This window comes from Lithobates pipiens, unplaced genomic scaffold, assembly GCF_037356315.1.
Source record: "Lithobates pipiens isolate NorthernLeopardFrog02 unplaced genomic scaffold, aLitPip1_a1.2 Scaffold_28, whole genome shotgun sequence".
NCBI classification, from domain to species: Eukaryota; Metazoa; Chordata; class Amphibia; order Anura; family Ranidae; genus Lithobates; species Lithobates pipiens.
In genome coordinates this window covers 75584722-75608169 of record NW_027507789.1, presented here as the reverse complement: position 1 = coordinate 75608169, position 23448 = coordinate 75584722, and the positions used below count along the sequence as shown (strand labels likewise).

General features: G+C 42.7%; 1 protein-coding gene across 1 annotated transcript in view; it reads left to right on the top strand.

Moving 5' to 3' along the window:
• LASP1 (LIM and SH3 protein 1) overlaps positions 1–21280 on the top strand; it is a 273495-nt gene extending 252215 nt beyond the window's left edge. The window contains exon 7 of the mRNA XM_077459416.1: positions 18410–21280. Within this exon, the coding sequence (XP_077315542.1) occupies positions 18410–18583 (174 nt within the window). The 3' untranslated portion in view covers positions 18584–21280. The remainder of the gene's footprint in view (positions 1–18409) is intronic.
• The last annotated feature ends 2168 nt before the right edge of the window (positions 21281–23448 follow it).

Here is a 23448-nt window from a genome sequence, read left to right as displayed (position 1 = left end):
CTATGCAAAAAAAACCTCTTATGACTTGTGCACCACCAGCTAATTTATCTGCTCACCTCAAGGATTAGTCAGGTAGACTCTAATGAACTCTTTATATCTCACTCCCCAAACGCCTTTCCTTTCAGTCAGGAATCGGCTGTTCACCCTTCACCCTTTCACAATCTCCACTCCATCCAATGTGTATCTCACAGATAGGAAGTTGATCTCCGGAATTATACAGCCTCGCTCCTTAGATATTAGCCGACATAGTACTCTCTGCTTTAAAAATTTATTTAAAAACCCAGCTAAAGAGGATACTTACTAGATAAAAGACAAACAATCACTAATTTCATATGAGAGTGTCCACTGGCTCACCGCTGTGGCTGCGTGATGTCACAGGCTCGGATCCATCCCTCTGCACGTGTATTGACCACTGATTGATCTTCCTCAACAGATGGGTGGGGATACCTACCCTGAGCCTTAAGTCGTCTGTCATTACTATGGTAACCTCCCAAGCTTCTCCCCGGCAGATCTGAGTGACTAGAGGTATGCCTACTTCCTCTGGACAACGGAACAAACTTCCCCCACAGCATAATTAACAAAAAAAAGATTGTGCAATGCTCACACTGCATCTGCATGCATATAAATGTTAAAGTAAAGTGCAGCGCCAAAATATGCGTACAATTCTTTTGAATAAAATGTACAAAAATGTACATAAGTGAAAATATGGGGACCAATGTAGGTCCTAATAGTGTTAAACCAAAAAGTAGTCCAGTGGAATGAAAAAACAATCCAGGTGTATCAAAACAATAATATATCAGACTGTAAGTGTCACATTATTAGTGAAAAATTGATAGAAGATCCACCACCAAAGTCACCAATCGCTTACTGGAACGATTAAATTCAAATAGGTGTACACCTAATGAGTCAATCAGCCTTTTGTGAGGTACCAGAGATGATTCAGGCTCACAGCAAAGCTCAATCTCAAGGGGGTGTTCAGACCAGTGGATATCAGCAGATAGGACAATATATAGGGCAAGACAGCCCAACCATTAGAGTCAGTAGTGAAAAAATTGAATGTGTAAAGAAATAAAAAAAATTGCCATTAAGTTATATATTTTTTTTCTTTTTTTTTTTTTAAGTGCGCTACCAGTTATTGATGCCTATCGCAACTTTTTTTGTTTACATTTCAGCTGTCAGCAATGGTACAAAGCATTGAAAAGTTATTTTACAAATAACTATTTTTTAATTTTGCGCTTTTTTCAATGTGAAAAGTGTAAATATAGGTTAAAGGTGTAAAAATAATAAACAAAGCAAATAATTTTTTTTTTTAATAGTTTAGAAAATAGAAGTAAAAAAAAAAGAAAAAAATCAGCAGGAAAAATAAAATCGAGCAGGAAAATAAGGCTGTTAATTATCAGTCGAATGTGTAAATAATTATACTTTTTTTTTTTTTTTTTGAGTATGTGGACATGGCTGTCTTTAAGCAAGCCTGTATATTATGTTATATGAGGGCTCACAATTTCAAGTCCTGAGCTACTAGCCAGGCCTTAAGTGTTACTCGCCACCAGTTACCCCACCCAACCCCTACCCTGCCCCCCTAAACACACCCTCATAAACTCATCTAATGAAATTACACTGTTAACTGTTTTATGCAGAATTAGGTTATATAAATATTAACTAGTCTTACAAGTGATCAGTGCAGCCTCCTCGGTGCCCATCGGCGCAGCCTGTTCAGTACCAGGGGATCAAAGAAAGGAGGAGGAGAGCCAGCTGGATCATCACACAGAGCGGGGATCGCCCACTGTGACAGCTTTGATTTGAATTGCTCGGTGCTCGCAATCAAAGTCCCACCTCCTGGACTTGCTCCTATGATCAACATCACACATCCCGGCATTAAGTGTGCTGTCTATCAAAGGGGCAATCCTTGCTCTGTGTGATGATCCGCCTTGCTCTACTCTCTCTCCAGGTTCCTGGGAGAATGGCACCCATTGAACCCCGCCAGCAACATTCCAGACACTGGGCTATGAGGTAGAGTGGCAAGACGGAAGCCTTTTCTTATGAAGAAAAACATCCAAGCCTTGCTAAATTTAGCAAAAACACATCTGAAGTCACCCAAAAGCATGTGGAAAAATGTGTTATGGTCTGATGAAACCAAGGTTGAACTTTGGCCATAATTCCAAAAGATATATTTGGCGCAAAAACACTGCACAACACCAAAAGAACACCATACCCACAGTGAAGCATGGTGGTGGCAGCATCATGCTCTTGGGCTGTTTTTCTTCAGGCTGGAACAAGGGTCCAAGTCAAGGTAGTGGGAATTCTGAACAATTGCCAATACCAGTCCATATTGGCACAAAACCTTCAGGCCTCTGCGAGAAGGCTGAACATGAAGAGGAACTTTATCTTAAAGCATACATCCAAATCAACAAAGGACTGGCTAAACCTGAAGATTAAAGTTTTGGAATGGCCCAGCTAGAGCCCAGACCTGAATTGGACTGAAAATCTGTGGGGTGATCTGAAGAGGACTGTGCGCAGTAGATGCCCTCACAATCTGACAGATTTGGAGTGTTTTTCAAAGAAGAGTGGGTAAAATATTGCCAAGCTAAGATGTGCCATCCTAAGGCCCCTTTCACACAGGCGGATAGAATTCAGCTTTTAGTTGCAGGTAGATGAAGTGATCTCTCACACCTAAACTCACACAATGCTTTCCTATGGCCATGTTCACATACTGTGCTTAGCGCCGGTTTCTTTACGTGGGGTTTTGTGCTGTTAGAAAAAGTCAATCTCACTGCGTCCAGGACCGATTTAGTGCAGCTATTTGCACATAACCACAGGTAATCCAAGTGTACTGTTTCACCTGTGGATAGCGGCAAAGAGGAAAGAAACAAGAAGCCCATCAGAAGTGGCAACAATGTTCCACCACAGCCGCATGTAAACACTGATAATCGCAAAGAATTTCAAAATAACAAAACATGCTTTTAACAGCGGAAGAACAGCCGCTTTGTGAAAGAGGCCTAATAGACTCCTACCCAAAAAGACTGTACTATAATAAAAATCAAAAAGTGCTTCAGCAAAGTATTAGTTTAAAGGTCAGACAGAAAAAAGGAGTTTGTTCTGTGCTATGGACAACGTAATAGGATGGTGGTGTTAAGCTACTGCCACCAAGGTGGAGTCAGCAATGAAATAGTGTGAAGGAAGTGGGTATGGCGCTGCTTAAGTTATGGTGGTGTGTGAGTCTTTAAATACACTTTAACTTATTGTGCTGAAGACAAACCTAATGATGTGTAAATTTGAGGGGAAAAAAATATATCATTTGTTTGTGTGTATATGTATGTATATGTGTGTGTGTGTGTGTGTGTATATATATATATATAATACACATATACAAACGAAGTGATCATAGGGAGCGTTCACAGCAAATTTGGACGCCCCATAATGCACTGCGAGATCGCACTGCATTGCCAGCTGCTGATTGGTCAAAGCATGCACCTGACCTGCATGCTTTGGCCAATCACAGCGTGATCTACTGTGAGAGCCGTGATTTGGCCAAAGGCAGGGTGCCTTTGTAGCAATTATGGCTCAGGGGGACAAGTCCATGCCCCACACTATATGGCTGCTCACACGGCGGCCGTATGTAGTGTGATAACATGGAGGAGATTGGGAGAACTAGATTAGGCCGGTTAGTGGAGTGCAGGCAGATTAGCTTTTGTATGTACAGTGCCTTGCGAAAGTATTCAGCCCCCTTGAACTTTTCAACCTTTTGCCACATTTCAGGCTTCAAACATAAAGATATAAAATTTAAATTTTTTGTGAAGAATCACCAACAAGTGGGACACAATTGTGAAGTGGAACGAAATCTATTGGATAATTTAAACTTTTTTAGCAAATAAAAAACTGAAAAGTGGTGCGTGCAAAATTATTCGGCCCCTTTACTTTCAGTGCAGCAAACTCACTCCAGAAGTTCAGCGAGGATCTCTGAATGATCCAATGTTGTTGTCCTAAATGACTGATAGTGATAAATAGAATCCACCTGTGTGTAATCAAGTCTCTGTATAAATGCACCTGCTCTGTGATAGTCTCAGGGTTCTGTTGAAAGCGCAGAGAGCATCATGAAGACCAAGGAACACACCAGGCAGGTCCATAATACTGTTGTGGAGAAGTTTAAAGCCGGATTTGGATACAAAAAGCTTTAAACATCCCAAGGAGCACTGTGCAAGCGATCATTTTGAAATGGAAGGAGTATCAGACCACTGCAAATCTACCAAGACCTGGCCGTCCCTCTAAACTTTCAGCTCAGACAAGGAGAAGACTGATCAGAGATGCAGCCAAGAGGCCCATGATCACTCTGGATGAACTGCAGAGAACTACAGCTGAGGTGGGAGAGTCTGTCCATAGGACAACTATCAGTCGTACACTGCACAAATCTGGCCTTTATGGAAGAGTGGCAAGAAGAAAGCCATTTCTCAAAGATATCCATAAAACGTCTCGTCTAAAGTTTGCCACAAGCCACCTGGGAGACACACCAAACATGTGGAAGAAGGTGCTCTGGTCAGATGAAACCAAAATCGAACTTTTTGCCCACAATGCAAAACGATATGTTTGGCGTAAAAGCAACACAGCTCATCACCCTCAACACACCATCCCCACTGTCAAATATGGTGGTGGCAGCATCATGGTTTGGGCCTGCTTTTCTTCAGCAGGGACAGGGAAGATGGTTAAAATTGAGGGGAAGATGGATGCAGCCAAATACAGGACCATTCTGGATGAAAACCTGTTGGAGTCTGCAAAAGACCTGAAACTGGGACAGAGATTTATGTTCCAACAAGACAATGATCCCAAACATACAGCAAAATCTACAAAGGAATGGTTCACAAATAAACGTATCCAGGTGTTAGAATGGCCAAGTCAAAGTCCAGACCTGAATCCAATCGAGAATCTGTGGAAAGAGCTGAAAACTGCTGTTCACAAACACTCTCCATCCAACCTCACTGAGCTCGAGCTGTTTTGCAAGGAAGAATGGGCAAGAATTTCATTCTCTCGATGTGCAAAACTGATAGAGACATACCCCAAGCGACTTGCAGCTGTAATCGCAGCAAAAGGGGGCCGAATAATTTTGCACGCCCCACTTTTCATTTTTTTTATTAGTTAAAAAAGTTTCAAAAATCCAATAGATTTCGTTCCACTTCACAATTGTGTCCCACTTGGTGATTCTTCACAAAAAATAAAAATTTTATATCTTTGAAGCCTGAAATGTGGCAAAAGGTTGAAAAGTTCAAGGGGAATACTTTCGCAATGCACTGTATGTGTGTGTGTGTGTGTGTATATGTGTATGTATATATCTATATCAGTGTGTGTGTATATATATATATATATATATAGATAGATATTTAGATATAGATATATAATGTGTGTGTAATTATATATATATATATATATATATATATATATATATATAATATGGCAGTGTATTAATATAGTACATTCAGTGTAATCTATATATACATTGCAGGCAGACGTGTGTGTGTGTGTGTGTATATGTATATATATATATATATAGTGCAGGCAGTGAACAGTATATAATACAGTGCATTGAAATGGTTAAGGGGGAACCTTATGACAGAATTAAGAAAAAAAACGACATGGAGTCCCCATCCCCCCCACCCAAATTCCTACCAGGCCCTTTGGGTCCTGTTCCTGACAACCCTGGCCATTGGTTGTTGAGGTCTGCAGGCGAGGGACTTATCGGAATCTGGATGCCCCCTTTAACAAGGGGGACCCCCATGTGAATTGGTAGGTATCAGGTACGTTGTACCCTACCCATTCACCAAAAAGTGTCAAGTAAAAACCACAATAGACTGTGTTTGACAGTTCCGTTATTAACCACTTACAGACTGGAAGGTTTAACCCCTTAATGACAGGCTTTTTTTTTTTCAATACGCCACTGCGTCGCTTTAACTGACAATTTTTTCCGGTTGTGCAACGTACCCAAACAAAATTCGCAACGTTGTACCAAAACATCCTTTTATTTTCCCCACAAATAGAGCTTTCTTTTGGTGGTATTTGATCACCTTTGTGGTTTTTATTTTTTGCGCTTTAAACAAAAAAGGGTAAATTTTGAAGGATAAAAAGTTTTTACTTTTTGTATTTCATGCCAATATAAGTCATTGCAGACAGCGGATAATAAATATCCCCCAAAAATAAATAAAAATGTCTTCATCCGTTTAGGCGATGTATATATTTTTTTTTTTACCTATTTTTGGTAAAAAAAATTAAAAATAAATAACCCTATACTGATAGGTTTGGGCAAAAGTTATAGCATCTACAAAACCGGGGATAGTTATGACATTATTTTTATTTAATTTTTTTACTAGTAATGGCCGCAATCTGAGATTATTAGCAGGATTGCGACAGACAGATCGGACACTTTTTGGACCATTGACATTTTATATAGCGATCAGTGCTATAAAAATGCAGCAATTACTGTATAAAGGACACTGGCAGGGAAGGGGTTAACACTAGAGGGTGATTAAGGGGTTAAATGTGTTCCCTCCTGTGTGTATCTAACTGGGGGGGATGAGATTGACTGGAGGAGGAGACATATCGCTGTTCCTAATTGCTAGGAACATTGTCTCCTCCCCTGTCAGAACGGGGATCTGTTTACATACCCAGATCCCCATACTGGTTCTCGTGTCCGCAATTGCTGGTGACCGACGGTCATCGTGGCCGCCAGCCACACGCATCGGGTCACCGTGCCTGCTATCACGCTTAAAGGTGCTGATGTATGCCTACGGGGATTTGTGCGAACAAGCCGGCCTGCTGCAGTATGACAGTGGCTAGTCAGCAAATGTTGAAGAAAAAAGTGTGTCCTGCGATGTCCATCCATAGGCCCTGCCCTAGCCTATGTAAGAGCTGTGAAAGGGAAAAGATAGCAGGAGGCATGATTTTTTTTTTTTTTTTTTTTTTTTTTTTTTTAGGCTCTTTAAAAAAAAAAGCTGCTTTAAAAACCTAATTCTATCAACGATTTACATTGGTGTCAATGCGCATTTAGCTGCATTTCTCTGCCTCTATTTAAAACCAGTGGTTCCCTATGGCAGGGGTTGACAAATTTGCTTGGAATCTAGGAGCCAGCTAAAAAAGTTAGGAGCCAGGTCCGTGACGGTGATCTGGACCTGTCCCTGGCCTGACATGGAGACGAGTGAGGGGAAGATGATGCCCAGCCCCCCACATATGAGATCACCTCTCATTGGACACACCGCTCGAGTGCTAAATGGCCGCTGTGATTGGCCATTTAGCATGATCTGTGATTGGCTGGCTGTATCCAAGGGACACGGGCAACACAGAACTTCCCCGATGCGCGCCCATGACGGTGTGCAGAGGGGAACTAAACAGGAGGATGTCCAGGAACGCCCTCCCGGCAATTGGTGTCCGTGCTGTAGACATCTTTCGTCTATAGCGTGGGCAGAAGTGGTTAACAAAAGAATGTGACGACTTTTATTTCCGCCACATTCCCGCTTAGTTACTGCCATATCCCCGCTAAGGGTTCGATCAGGTCCACCTGAAACCTGATCAGACAGCCCTTGTGAAAGGGGCCTAGCAGGTAGGATTACAAATAATATATTTTTTTTCCTTAATTAAAATTTTTTTTTTTTTTAACTTTTAAAAAATCAATAAAAATAAAAGCCATTATGAAAAAATATATATAAAAAAATATATATATGTGTGTGTGTGTGTGTGTGTGTATGTATATGTATGTATATGTATATGTGTGTATATATATATATATATATATATATATATATATATATATATATAATATATGAATGAAGCTATTTGCCAGCCACCACACTCATCGTTGGGCAAAAGGCATCAGATGACGCCTGCAATCGCTTCCTTCTCTTCACTTTGGGAATGAAATGGGCAGGCAGTGAAAAACCAGGCAGGGCTTTGAAGCTCCATTAGGATTAGCATTATTGGATGGGTTGTAATTTTAACATCCACCACAAGATGGCACCAGACTATAGAAAGACTTTAGAAGGCCGCAAAGCCGCGGCCTCAATTACTGGCCGGTGCAGCCCGATGCAATCGCACGGTGGAGTTCGGGGGCCACACGGAGACAGGATACCTCAGCTGTGTTGCGCCAGGACACGAATTCTAGTCGCAAATACGACCTGGCGCCCGGGGTTTGTCGGGCCCTGCCCTATGGGATCCCATTGATTTGGCTAGAGGTCGGTTCATGATGATCTGACTTGCGGTGCGACTTGTGTGCCAAGGATGTTGAAGGGGAACCCCCTCAACATCCACCGGCCAGGGTTGTCGGTTAGAGGCCCTTATCCTCCAACATGGGGACAAGGTGCTTTGGGGCGCCCATAAACTCCCCTGCTGATAAACATGCAAAAACATCCACGTGTGCATGACCGCACAGGATAACAGAGGGGAGTTTATGAGCTGTTAAAAAAAAAAAAAAACACACCCAAACTTTTAATAATATTTAACATCACAGCCACAAGTAAGTTTAAATATTTTTTTCTATTTAGAAATGTCATTTTGCTGTTCTACACATAACACGGATGCGCCACTTTACAGGCAGACTAAGGGGACCGTCACAAATGATGTGTTGGTGGTTTTCACACGTGCTTTCCGCTTCTCCACCTCACTCACCAAAAATTCTCCTCTTTCTAAGGGTAAACCAGCGCTAATGTATCAGTAAAAATATCAAATGAGAAGCAGCTTGATGTGAGATACACAAACCATAGAAAGAAAAAGCCTTTATTTCAGCACCCCACTCAGCAGTAAACCTGCAACTTGGTGTCTTGGTATTGGTTCTTGGGCCTGACTCCTTACTGTTTATCACCTGTCAAGGCTGCACCTCATTATTTTACCATATCCAATACTGTTGTCTTGTATACAAGACGTTTGTTTTTAATAATACATAAACTGCACTGTGGCTGTAGACATTATCCAGGTCAAGGACTTCCTCAAATTCCTCCAATGGGTTTCTGTCTCTCCAGTTTTCCTCACTTGCAGAAACCATAACAGTACACAGGCCCCTAGTAAGGGGGGACTTTTTGGTGACTCTTTGCTAATTTGCACATCATTAGCTTACAATAAGTTGAGGTGTATTTAAAGGAATATACATCTACAAATTAAGCAGCGCCATACCGACTTCCTTCACATTATTCATTAGTTTAAGGGTATTTACACTTGTGCAACCATCGTATTTAAGTTTTTTATTTTTAATTCCACCAAAAAGATTTATTTAACTGAGTTTTATAGAGAGTTTATAGTTCACATTAAAGGTAGAAAAAGTTCTGAAATGATTTATCTTTGTCATTTTTTTACCTCACAGAAACCTGACATTTTAACGGGTGTGTATATCCACTGTATATGATTTAATGGTGGTAATGATCTGATGGAGAAAGTGAAAATGCAGTTGTTAGGTGTGGGTAGGATAGGCTTCTCTGAAGAGGAGGGTTTTCAGGGTTCATCTAAAAGCGAATAGAGTAGGGGATAATCAGACATGTTGGGGTAAGGCCTTCCATAGGATTGTAGAGGCTCTGGAAAAGTCCTGGAGATGAGCAGAGGAGGAGGTGATGAGGGAGCTAAAGAGCAGGAGGTCTTGAGAGGAGCTTAGAGAACAATTGGGTTGTTATTTTGGGACTAAGCTAGTAATGTAGCTGGGGGCTAAATTGTGGATGGCTTTGTAAGTTGTTAGTATTTTTTTTTTTTTAATTAGTTGGGTGAGCGGGAACCAGTGGAGGGATTGACGGAGGAGTAGCAGACACGAGCGATTGGTAAGGTAAATGAGTCTGGCAGCAGCATTCATGATGGATTGAAGGGGGGATAGCTTATGTAGAGGTAAGCCAATGAGTATGGAGTTGCAGGAGTCAAGTCGAGAAATGACCAGGAACTGGATTAAGAGCTTTTTTCTGTCAATGGTTTGAAAAGAGCTGTTGAGGCGGCAAGATTTGGTCAGTGATGGGGCATGTGGCTTAACGGGGAGTTCAGAGTCCAGGACTACACCTAGGACCTTTGGCATGTGGGGATGGGCTGATAGTTGTGCCATCGATTTTTGACAGAGAGATCAGGGGAAGGTGGACATGTTGGAGAAAAAATAAGTTTGGTTTTGGATAGATTGAGTTTGAGGAAGTGGTGTGACATCCAGACTTAGTAGACTGCAGGAGTGAGCTGAGGGGTAAAGAAAATGGGATTTTTAAATACAGTTTACCTGTAAAATCCTTTTCTTGGGAATAAATCATGGGACACAGAGGCTTAGCAATTAGTGGGTTAAATAGTCCCCTTCAGGTGATTGGACACTGGTAACCCTAATTACAAGTGAGTTCCTCCCCTATATAACCCCTCCCATATGGAGAGTACCTCAGTTTTGTAGCAAAGCAATAAGTACGTATAATCCCAAAGAGGGGTGGAAGCTTTGTCTCCCATGATGTATTCGCAAGAAGAGGATTTTACAGTTAAGCTGTATTTAAAAATCCTATTTTCTTCATACATCACGGGACACAGAGGCTTTTAGCAATTGGTGGGATGTCCTAAAGCAATGCCAAATTGAGGAGAGGGAGACACAGATCAGAAAATACAAGACCGCCAATGGACAAGAGGATCTAAACTGCTGCTTGCAGCACACTGCACCTGAAGGCAGCATCCTCCTGCCATCTTACATCCACCTGATTAGAATCTAGTGAATGTATGGACTGAAGAGCAAGTTGCAGCCTTGCAGACCTGAGCCAAGGAAGCCTGGTGATGCACTGCCCATGAAGCACTAACTGCTCTAATTGAGTGTGCCTTAACCTGAAAAGGAGGAATCTTCTTTTTTTATACCATAGGCCTGAATAACTTGCCGAATCCATCTAGAAATAGTGGATTTCAATGCTGCCTGACCCTTTCTGGGGCCTTCTGGCAGAATAAACAGACAATCAGACTTTTGTATCTGAGCGGTTGCCTGCAGTTAGGCACTGACTTAAAACATCGAGAGAGTGTATCAACTCCTCTTTCGCGGACTGCGGATCTGGAAAAAAGGACGGTAGGACCATATCTTGATTCTGATGGAATCCAGACACTACCTTAGGTAAGAAAGTCAGATGAGGATGCAAAACCACCCTGTGGCTTTGTGAAAAATCAAGTATGGCTCTTTACAAGAAAGAGCCGCTAATTATGATACCCTTGTAGCCGAGGAAATGGCTGCCAAAAAGACTGTGTATAAAAAGTGTAAATCTAGTAAACAGGTGAATAAATATCTGACCAATTATCAACAAGGGATATACGTATCCATAAACGTTCAGAAAATATTAATGATCCCACAACACATGATCTAAATCAATTTAAATATAATGCAATAAATACTAATGTGAGGGGGAAAAAATCCAATTAGAATAAGGTGCAATGTAGATGAAATATTATAAAGTGCAATATTGGAAAAATAAAATCCACAGAATATAAACAATCCAAAAAATGTGTGTGTGTGTGTATGAATAGTCCACAAAAAGCAGCAATAAATAGTGAACTATTGCTCTAAAAATGAACTAAGTAAAGTGCAGTGCCTTGTGCAAACATTTGCATATCATCCAGAAACGAGGATCATAAAGATCAAATAGAAAAAATAAATAGAAACCAGAGTACTGACTCCAAATCTTGCAACAACCTCACTCTTTTTCTAAAAAGACAAATGGGAGTGAGGGGGAAAAGAGCTGGCGTGGAAGTCCAACAAAGGGAATCGTATAGTTCAAATAGAAAAAAAACTGAATTCTGTCTCCAAATAGTCCCTCAATAATATCACTATATCTTCCTATGAAGACAAATGAAAGGGGGGGGGGGGGGGACAGGTATGGTGGTCCATCAAAAGGCAAATTCAGCAGTCCACTTTGGAATGTAGAGAAACCACATATAGCTTGATAGAATCCTCCCCCCAGTGGTGCCAGCCCCTTACCTCACAAAAAGACCCCAGATGGGTCTAGTAGTGCATCAAAAGCCATTCAGGCTGTGGCTCAGGATCCTTCTCAAATGTCCAGAGGGTTACTGTGCTGGTTCCCGATCTCCAGGATCTCTTGTCCTAATGGGAATGTCTCCAAACACCACAATATCACAGACAAAAGAAAAAAGGAAGGTCCTCCATGGTGTAGTATTGTTAAAAAAATATTTTCACATTTATTTAAAAAAATGGTTTACATAAAAATGTTGCCACAGGCCAGACAAAAAACAGCACGTAAGGCAAAAAACATAACAAAAGGACACAGAGATCCTCCCAAGACCAGCTTTTTTGTCAGAAGAATTAAAGAAGCATGGTGTAATGGTTCAAATGGTTGTTCTTGTAAAACATACAAAACCAAATTCAAATCCCATGGGCACACAGGAGGTTTGACTGGCAGATTCAAGCGCAGTGCCCTAAACAAAGGCCCAGACCAGGGAATGTGAGGCATTTGGCTTTTGAAAGAATACTAATAAGGCCGAGATCTGGACCTTGTTCGTGCCCAAGGGGGGGTTCTGTTGACCAGATCTTGGGCTTCTTTTGTCCTTGGGCTTGACTGTGGACCTTTCCCCTAGTGTTTGACTGGGGAGGCCGTCGCCACCGTCTGGAGGGATGAGGCTCCAGGAGCTGGGGACAGCGAACATCTAAATGAAGGACGTTTATTCTTTTGATCGATAACGTGGTTTTACCCCGCCACCTTCAGCTGCCCAATGCTTAAGCCAAAGGGTCCTGTGCATGTGTACCAGCAGGAGAGTGAGGTGAGATGCTTGCTGAGCAGAATCCATAATGGCACCAACCATAAAGCACAAGGCTTTAGGAAGTTCTGCATAAACCTTGGCCGCCTCGGTAGAAAGGAGGCTAAGCACCTGCTTCATCTGTTCCTTAACGACTTCTCGCCCGGTCAATAGCAGATTGACGTCCAGGAAGTGGTTCAGTTATCCTGACTGGGTGTTATATGACGTCCTTCAGAATAACAGTCGTTGCGCACCCGTGGGTGCGCGCATCGCGGCAATTGGTTGTGTGTCAGTCTGACACACCGTTACCCCAATCTTGGTAAAGAGCCTCCGGTGGAGGCTCTTTATCACGTGATGTGCTGTGTCCAATCACGGCTGATCGCGATAAACAGGAAGAGTCGTTGATTGGCTTTTCCTCACTCGCGTCTGACAGACGCGAGTAGAGTAGAGCCGATCGGCAGCTCTCCTGACAGGGGGGGTATGTGCTGATTGTTTCAGCGCAGCCCCCCCTCAGATGTCCACACTAGACCACCAGGGAAGCCCCCAGGACCACCAGGAAAGCACGCAGCATGTGGATGGCCAAGTACATCCCCCATGGCCATCCACATGTAAAAAGCCCAAAATATGCCAATCAGTGCCCACAAATGGGCACTGACCGGCACCTCATATTTACAAAACAAAACAGGGATGCTCAGCAATAGTGCCCACCTATTAGTGCCCATCCATGCCACCTATCATTGCTGCCTAGGAGTGCCCATCAGTGCAGCCATATCATTGCCTGTCATTGAAGAAGAAAACATACTTATTTACAAAAAAATTTAACAAAGAGCTTGTTTTGTTGCACAAAAAATAAAAATTGCAGAGGTGATCAAATACCACCAAAAGAAAGCTCTATTGTGGGAACAAAATAAAAAAATGTGTTTGGGTACAGTGTAGCATGACTGCGCAATTGTCATTCAAATTGCGACAGCTCTGAAAGCTGAAAATTGGCCTGGGCAGGAAGGTGTCAAAGTGCCTGGTATTGAAGTGGTTAAGGAACTGACACTTGCCAATTGCTGCAACCGTTGGTTGGACTACAGTGCCTGCCACAAAGAAACGGGCTTTAAATAAAGTTTCCAACTTTTTATCAGTTATCAAATCCTTGAGCATTGTCCACAGGACAGGTCAGGCTCTTATTCACGCAACGAGTGGCCACATCTATGGCTGGGACTCCCCACTTCTTTGTGAAATGTTCCTCCATAGGCTAAACCATAGAAAACCTTTTAGGAGGGGAAAAGAGTTTATCTGGGTGACCACAGTCCTCATATACCAATTCATCCAATAAAGAATGAGTTGGGAAGGTGTACACAGCCTGTGGGGGTTTCCGGGACCCCAGGGAAGGAAACGGGAAATGGAGGCCTCAGCAGAGCGCAATCTGTATGTGGAACGCAACAATTCAGTATAGTATTGCACCTGCTCTTTGAGGGTCTGCTAGGTAGAAGACAGCTTCTCCTCTTCCCCTGATTCATCCGACTGTACCTGATCTCTATCGTCTGATAGGGATCTTTCCTCATTACCAGAATGATCATCTGATAGGGAACCCAAAGCAGAGGGAGGGGATCTACCCCTTTTCCTGCTATTTTTTTAAGGAAGCTGTGACAGTTAGTAATCCTTCCTTCCAAACCATCCAATGCAGCCTTAAACCACTTGGCGCCCATACTACGTCTATTGACGTCATGGGCTTTCGGTGGTTATATCTGAATGATGCCTGAGGCCACAGACATCATTCAGATATCAGCGTTTTCAGCCGGCGATTCCCTGCACCATAAGAACGATCATAGCGGCTATTCCGCCACTTGATCGTTCCATAGAGATTTCTGGTGGACCAGATCGTCCCCGGAGTCTCTATGATCGTTCGGAGGCCGGGCGCGATGTTATGATGTCACGCCCGGCCTCGGTATTCAAATTAAGGGCGCCGATTTGGCAGGGAAGCCAGGATCTTTTTTTTATTTTATTTTATTCTTCCCAGCCTAGAGGTGAGATATGGGGTCTTATTGACCCCATATCTCACTGTAAATATGTCCGATCGTGCCATATTCCTATTACAAGGGATGTTTCCATTCCTTGTAATAGGAATAAAAGTCATTTATTATTTATTTTTTTTAAGTGTCAAACTAAAAAAAATAAAAATAAAATTAACAATAAAAAAAAATGTAAAGCGCCCCTGTCCCCGTGAGTTCGCACACAGAAGCGAACGCATACGTAAGTCCCGCCCACATATGAAAACTGTGTTCAAACCACACATGTGAGGTATCGCCGCGAATGTTAGAGCGAGAGCAATAATTCTAGCTCTAGACCTCCTCTGTACCCCAAAACATGTAACCAGTAAAAAAAATGTAAAGCGTCGCCTATGGGGATTTTTAAATACCAAAGTTTGGCACCATTCCACGAGCGCGTGCAATTTTGAAGCGTGACATGTTGGGTATCTATTTACTCTGCGTATCCTCCTCTTTCACATTATGCAAAAAAATTGGGCTAACTTTACTGTTTTTTTTTTTTGTTTTTTTTTCTGAAAAAAACGTGTTCGAAAAATTGCTGCGCAAATACCATGCGAGATAAAAAGTTGCAACGACCGACATTGTATTCTCTAGGGTCTTTGCTAAAAAAAATATATTTAATGTTTGGGGGTTCTATGTAATTTTCTAGCAAAAAAATTAGGAATTTTACATGTAGGAGAGAAATGTCAGAATTGGCCTGGGCGCGAAGTGGTTAAAGAGTCTTCTGTAACATAAACGGGCTAAAACATTGGGAGAGGCTGCAACACCTGACAGGGGCACAGACTCATCCTGGGAGGCTGCCTCCAGTCTTGCAAGGGGGATGTTATCCTGCAGACATGTCAAGAACCCCTAGATGTAGGTGGTGATTTCTTGGTGTCTCTTTTAACCTCCCCGTGAAGCCCTCTTACGGGGGAGATATAGTCCTAAGCTGCAAAGCAGAGGTACTAGTGTAAAGCGCAATCCCTGTTGTGCTATAGTCTTATAATATAAACATTTGCTATACGCTGCACAACCTGATGCCGAGTAGGTGTCAGGATCCGATCCACTGGGATGTTTACTAAGCCCACAGCTTCGTATCCCACTGCTTACAGGAGCTCTGGCGCTTTGGGCTTTTAAAAATGGCCAATTGGCGCACCGTGTATGGCGGATGTGCATGGCGCCGCAAGCACGCCCCAACCCCCCCCCCCCCTTCCTGCCAACCCCACTGTAAAAGCGTGCCCATAGGACAGTCATGGCAGCGTGGGTGGGGGGGGGGGGACCATCAGAGGACTGTGGTAGACCCCCCTTTAGCGTTTATGTGGCAGAGCCTGCCGCAGAGGAGGTGAGCGGTATTCACAGACGAGCTTCACTGAGCATGTATCCTGGAAGGCATGCAAGTATACACCAGGTTGTCTCTTACTCCTTCTAGTGGAAGAAACCTAGTAAGACGTGCAACTACTCACAGAAGATAATCCATAATGTGTAAACGTTTAGGATTGTCTTCACTTACCTTATCCCTGCTGCAGGAACGGCTGAAAACAGACAGATTCCAGCCTTCACCCATCACGGTGGGTAGCATTGTGCCAACCTTTGGGGTTCTGGGTTCCTAGTTAAGAGAATCTCCTCCCTGGACCTGTAAAAGACTCTGCCAGGGACCTTTTGTGCCATTCTAATATTGGAACAACAAGGTATGGATCCCAGAGCCAAGACCTCCAAAGGAGAGACATTACAGGCAAAACCTAGTTTCTTCTTATCACAAGGCCTGGGTACCCATCCATCTTAGGTGTTTTAGTATAGGCCCGAGGCATGGATCCGTTTGTATAGCTCCTAGGCCTTTGCAGGGACCATAAAACAGAGCTTTCTTCTTGGCACATATTGAACGTGACCAACCATCTTAGACATTGGCAAAAAAACATAGGTACACTCCATATTGGAGGGGTTATATGGGGGAGGAACTCACTTGTAATTAGCGTTACTAGTGTCCAATTTCCTGAAGGTGACTAACCCACTAAGTAATTGCTAAGCCTCTGTTTCTCGTGATGTATGAACAAGAAATAGATTTGGATGTCAGCATAGAGATGGTATTTGAAGCCATGGGAGGCTATCAGCTGACTCAGGGAGGAGGTGTAGATTGAAAATAGGAGATGCCCAAGAACAGAACCTTGAGGGACCCCAACAGAGAAACGAAGAGAAGAGGAGGAAGTAGAGTTGTAGGCAACGATAAAGGTGCAGTTGAATAAGTAGGAAGAGAACCAGAAAAGAGTACAGTCACGGAGACCAACAGTGTGGTGTTTTTGGAGGAGGAGGGGGTGGTCAACTGTATCAAAGGCAGCAGAAAGGTCCAAGAGTGGGAGTACAGATTAGTGTCCATTGGTTTTGGCCGTTAGTAGAACATATTCGTTTTAGGAGAGCAGTTTCTGTGGCGTGTTGAGGACGCAATCCAGACTAAAGGGGATTAGGAAGGCTATTCTCGGCAAGGTGGCTTCTCAATCTGGTGTAGAGTTTGGATAAAAAGGGGAACAAGGATATGGGGGGCGTCGGTTGTTGAGATTGGTTGGGTCCAGTGAAGGCTTTTTAAGTATGGGGCTGACTAGTGTGTTTTAAAGAGCTGGGGAAGATGCCAGCACGAGAGAGATATTGAAAATATGGGTTAGAGAGTGCAGAATAGAGTCAGAGGGTGAACGTAGCATTTGCGATGTAACAGGATCCAGAGGGCAGGTTGTTGTACATTAGCAAGTAGTTTATCAACCTCGTCTATAGTGGTGAGGTTGAATGAGGGAAGTAATGGTTGTACCTGTGGGCATGAAGTGTAAAGTGTGAAAGGTATCTTAACAGCAGGGATCTCCTCACAAATTGTTTCAATCATCTGTTTGAAGTAATTTGCCATCTCCTGGGCAGTTAGTGGGTGGAGGACGAAGTAGAGATGATGATCTAATTAAAATTGTATTTCCTTAGACACTGAAATACAACAAACATAAGTGAATTCAGAACTCCTATTTTGCATACTTGTTCTAGGTCATTAAGTCTGAAAGTACTAATTTCATAGGGTTAGAGCGAAAACCCAGAAAATATTATTTTCCTCTGAGGGTAAGCAGTGGCAGTCTGTCGGTTTCTCTCATGAATGATCTTTTAGGCTGGGTTCACACTGAAGCGATGCGGGAACGCCGCGAATCCGCGGCGGGTTCCCGCATCGCATGCCTCCCGCCGGCAGTTCACACTGCCCTATGTGGACTGCTGGGAGTGTCAGTGAAACGTTAATGACACCCCCAGATCAGTTCGCATATCGCAGTGCGATCTGCAAACTCAGACAGGAATCTGATCGCATGGTGTGAACACCCATGCGATCCGATTCTGCTGCGGACCAAAAAAAGGGTCCCCTGCGAGTTTGCGGCGGGTGCGATGCGAATTCAGCCATACTATCTGTATGGCTGAACTCGCATCGCACAGAGATCGGATGTGATTTGCAGTGCAGTGCGAATCACATCCGGTTCTCGTAGCCCCTCCAGTGTGAACCCAGCCTTAAGCAGGATTACTTATCACATTCCCCAATATACATATAACCATTATAAGTTGTAATGTCAAAACAAAGAATGTATACTTGCTAAAAAAAATAAATAAATAAGTCCTAGAAATGGGCTCCAACCAGAAATGTTGAATTTGGTCAAACGTAAAATTTTCATATATATTTCCCTTGTTTACAGAAGCGCTATCGAGCTGTCTATGATTATAATGCAGCAGATGAAGATGAGGTGTCCTTCCAAGACGGTGATACAATTATCAACGTGCAGCAGATCGATGAGGGGTGGATGTACGGAACTGTTGAGCGCACCGGGGACACGGGCATGCTTCCTGCCAATTATGTTGAAGCCATCTGAAGAGAAGAACATGCTTCATCTTTCTCACAGAAAATCATGAATCATTCCAGTGCATTCCTCTCCCAGCAATGGGGAGGATTGGCTCCAATTCTCTTTTTTTTTAGCATTCTCTCTTGAAGGCCTCTCAGCTGTCCTTTGGTGGAAGAAGAGAAAATTACCTCTGGCTTGATCTTTTAAACTCTGGAGGGACCACATTTGGCAGAGGTCTCCCTCTTCAACACCTTCCTTTTTTCTTTTTTTTTTTTTTTTTTCTTTTCTGTCTGACTGACTTGTTTATGCGCTTTGCACTATTATAAAGAATACTTTTACAGGTTATAAAGGAGCGGACCAGTCACTGGGGCATTTCCCCCCCCCTTTTTTTTTTTTTTTGCCTTCTCCATCATTCTACTTACTCTGTGAATTTCTAAGCTGAAACTGAAAAAAAGGTCTGCATATTTAAAATATGGCTTCCCAATTTAAAATGGTTTCTCTTTTGTTTTTAGATGAGAACAGGTAGCCCCTAGTAGTTTACATAGCTAAATTGAGAAGTTCAGTATAGAAATAATGCAAGGATGTATGATTCTTGTACACCTCACTAGTCGCTTCAGATAGACCTTTGGCAGCGGCACGTCAACTTGCAGAACTTCCCATTATTTCTGCTTAGCTTACCCTGAATACTGTCATATTAGCTCTAAATCTGTTAACTGACTGGTTTAGGAGTGGTTAAAAAGGGGCTTAGGTTAAGGTGCGATTGTGGGAACTCTTGTGATATCACTAATGTGGAAGGATGGCACGTTTTTCATACTGGTATTCATTATCTTACACACTTATGGACAACAGTCTTTTGAAGCAGACACCAGTAAGCACCCTTGTTCTCTTTGAAATCCGCCTCTGGCAGTCCACAACATCCACTGTTGTGATTAACCTTTCCTCTCCCAGAAACATGCCATTCAGTTTTTTTAATTTCTGATATTTTAAATATATATATTTAGTATAGTGGAAAAATAAACGGCTTGGAAGATTTAATTATAATATTGTTAAAGTAATTAATTTACTTTAATTTTTGTTTTCCCCAGCTTAATATGTTTTATAAATTTGTGTGCACCTTTTCTTTTCCATTTTGTTAGGCCACAGTTCAATTCAGGAGAAATAAGAAATTAAGCCCTTGTACACGCGGTCGGAGATTCCGACGGAATGTGTCCGATCGGACCGTTTTGTCGGAAATTCCGACTGTGTGTGGTCTACATCGGACTGTTTCCGTCAGCGTATCCGACGGACCAAGTTTTCCAACTTGTTGGTAAAATTTTCCGTCAAAATGCTCCGATCTAACATACTCCTCCGATCATGTGTAGAGAATTCCGATCGGACAAAGTGCCAAGCATGCTCAGATCAAATTCCTACACCAAAGCTATTGGCTACTAGCATGAACGTAGTCCTGTCGTAACGAAATAACGTCATCGCGTCGGATTTTCCGACAACTTTGTCCTACCGTGTGTATGCAACAGTTTCGGACAAAATCCGACGGATTTGGTTGTCGTAATCTCTGACCGTGCGTACAAGGGCTAAGACATTTTTCATTGTGAAATTGAACAAATCCGGAGGAGGTTCACAAAGCCCATTTTGACCTTAAGTGTCTAACTTTTCCCTAGTGACACCATCCATTGCCTTTTAAGTTTTATAGTGGATAAAGGACTTCTACTGTAGGTTGTCTGGTGATAGAGAGGTGCATTTTTGCCTTGTGGCATGAAGCCTAATGTGATTTGGTGCTGTGCTACATTTTGTTTCAGCAGTTGGTGTGAAAGCCACAGAAAGCTGCTGAAATATTTCAAGTTGCAGCTGTTTCTATGATACATTTACTTAGGAAAAAGAACATCAGTCTTCTGGTGCCAACTTACTACACGTGTTAATTTTACCAGATGCCCTTTGAGCCAAAAATCTGATGTTTTTTGCTTTATCTGCCTTATATACTCTAATTTATTCCCTCTCAGGCTTGAACAGTTTGTGGTCTGTCGTGGTGCATTTTGATGTAATGGTGCTCTCAGACAAAAGCTGAGCTTGAGGAAAGTCAGACTGCAGCATTGAGTATAAAGCACAAGTCATTCCAGTATTCCTAATATTACATTTGAAGCACAATTACAATTGTAGTAACTGGAACACAATGTAAATACCTGTGGAGGGACAGATAATTCCACAAAACACCTGAAAGGAATGCTATGTACATTCCTTTATATGCAGTGTAACATATTTTAGAATCAGAAGTGCTAGATAGTTTTATGCGTGTGGAAATGACAGATCTGTATTTCTGAAAAGAGACACAAACACTATACATAAAGCTTATTGCCAATGGTGGAATTGCGAGTATCTTTATGCCCACCGACTGATCATGCGAACATTCTCTTCTAATTGGACCAAACTCTTTTCTGTCATCCTCCGTCATTCAATGCACTTTCACTCTTACTCTAGTGCAGGATTGTAGAAAGCAGACATGTCCCCACGTCTCCATCCCCCCTCCCTCTGCAGCCTTACAGTCTTGTGTATGTATCAATCATTCCTTTACCTACTTTTTTCATTTTATTTCTAATTAATATTATCCCTAGCTGGAAAAGCCTTTGTACCAAATTGCTTGGGCCTATAATCATTTAAAAAGAAACAATCATGCAGCTACCAAGAGAAGCTTTCTCAGTTTACTTAAATTTAAAATAAAAGTATCATTTTTAACTGTGATGTCATTGTGTTTTCATTTGGTAGCAATTTGAGGTGGTGTTTATTTTTTTTTATTTGGTGTGTCACTTTGGCTAAAATTTAGAAAAATACTCTACACCTTTTTGTTTTTTTATTGTACATTTAAAGTACACATGGTATGCAGGGGTGTAGGGGTTATTCTTCTCCCCCCCCCCCCCCCCCTTCAGGAGACTGGACACTGGCAAAGCATTCAGGGCAGTCCTACATAACACCTCATAATGCCAACACATTTTTGCTAGTGTCCTTAGGAGACAGATCATTTCTATGCTCTGAGAAGCAAATTTTTTTTTTTGTCTTACTCCATTCACTTCCCAACAAGCTTACTGTGACCGCGTTGGTTGACAACAAATTTAGTCGCAAAGTCTGGTGGAGATACGGAGTTGTGCAGGAGGTAAAGTCTGCACCATTTTTAAGATTGGCATCCTATCTTGGTTCATACTGGCCATGTGCATGCCGTTTTACTGAGCACAAGCTCAAAGCCTGCACCCGCACTACTAAGATCAGTTGGACGTCCTTGGGCTCCCTGCTGCCTCACACATCTACATTTACCTTTCCTGCTACCACAGGTGTTGAGAATCTCTTGTGGGATTCTTCTCACATACACACAGGGGGAATGGAATCAAGCTGCTGTGCCACTTTTCTCGCATTAATCCCTCTGGTTAATTTATTACACCAAATTCATGAAGCATCTTATGAAAGTGGAACTAATTAACCACATCAATACAGGGCACTTAAACACCTTTCCACCCAAACCAATTTTCAGCTTTCAGTACTCTCACACTTTGACAATTACTCTCATGCTACACTGTATCCAAACAAAATGTTTATAATTTTTTTTGTCACAATTAGAGCTTTCTTTTGGGTAGTAGTTAATCACCGCTGGGTTTTTTCTTTTTTGCGATATAAGCGCAAAAATTTTGAAAAAAAAAAAAAACTTTACTGAAGGCCTCATTTCATGAGACACTAACAATCCAAGGAAAGTACAAATACCCCCAAATGACCCCTTTTTGGAAAGTAGACATTCCAAGGTATTTAGTAAGAAGCATGGTGAGGTTTTTTGAAGTTGTAATTTTTTTTCACACAATTCTTGCGAAAAAAATTTTTTTACACAAACTTATTGTATTGACGGGTTATTTCTTGAACACAGCATGCGCATACTTGCAACAACACCCAAAAATACATTCTGCTACTCTTCCTGAGTATGGCGATACCACATGTGTGAGACTTGCCACATACAGAGGCCTAACATCCAAGTATCACCTAGGAGCAAAATTACACATATAATTTCATGATGACCTAGCTCACTTTTGAAGGCCCTGGAGCAAAAGGACAATGGAAATGCCCACAAAATTACCCCCATTTTGGAAAGCTAACACCCCAACGTATAATCTATGAGGCATAATGAGTCTTTTGAATGGTTAATTTTTTTTTCCAGAAGTTTTCGTAATACGTGGGAAAAAAATGAAAACGCATTTTTCCCAAGTGTTCTTCCAGGACAGCCCTTGAGAGATGGAGCTCCTCCCATCGACACAGGAAACACATTGCCACAGTTCAAAAGGCGGTCCCTCAGGTCCCTGGTCAGTCATTTGTGTTTCCTCCGTCGGAGGAACATGTTGCCAGGAACCTGGAGGCCCCTCTCAGGGGCTGCCTGAGAACCTGCAAGCCTAAGGGACCGGGTCCTGGTTTATGGCTGCAGTTTGGGTCCATACCTTTTTTCTTGGCTCGGGTACCGTCCAGCTGAACCGGAGCAGACCCGTTACCCTCCTCCTTCCAGTGCCGAGGTGGCCAGGGGCAGAATGACGCCGGTTTCCCCCAGGAGTGGTGAGTGGAACCTTCCATCTTCCCTCCTCGTTGCAGGGGGTCGGAGACGCCGAGCGTTCACTTCCGGCGGAACCGCGTCATCACTGCGTGCCGAGACTTCCGGTTCCGGGTCTCTAGGGTACAAGGAGGAGAGGGAGAGCCAGCGCTGTGCCTGTGAAGCCCGACCAGCGTCCAGCTATACCGGATTAGCGGCGGGATTCGGAGCGTCAGAGGGGGACCATGGAGGCTATTCCCCAGGATACTCCGGTGGAGACAGGCACCAGCCAAACCCAGGTAGGCTGCTGGGCATGCTATTACTCTGGTGGAGTGGTGGTGTTTGTAGG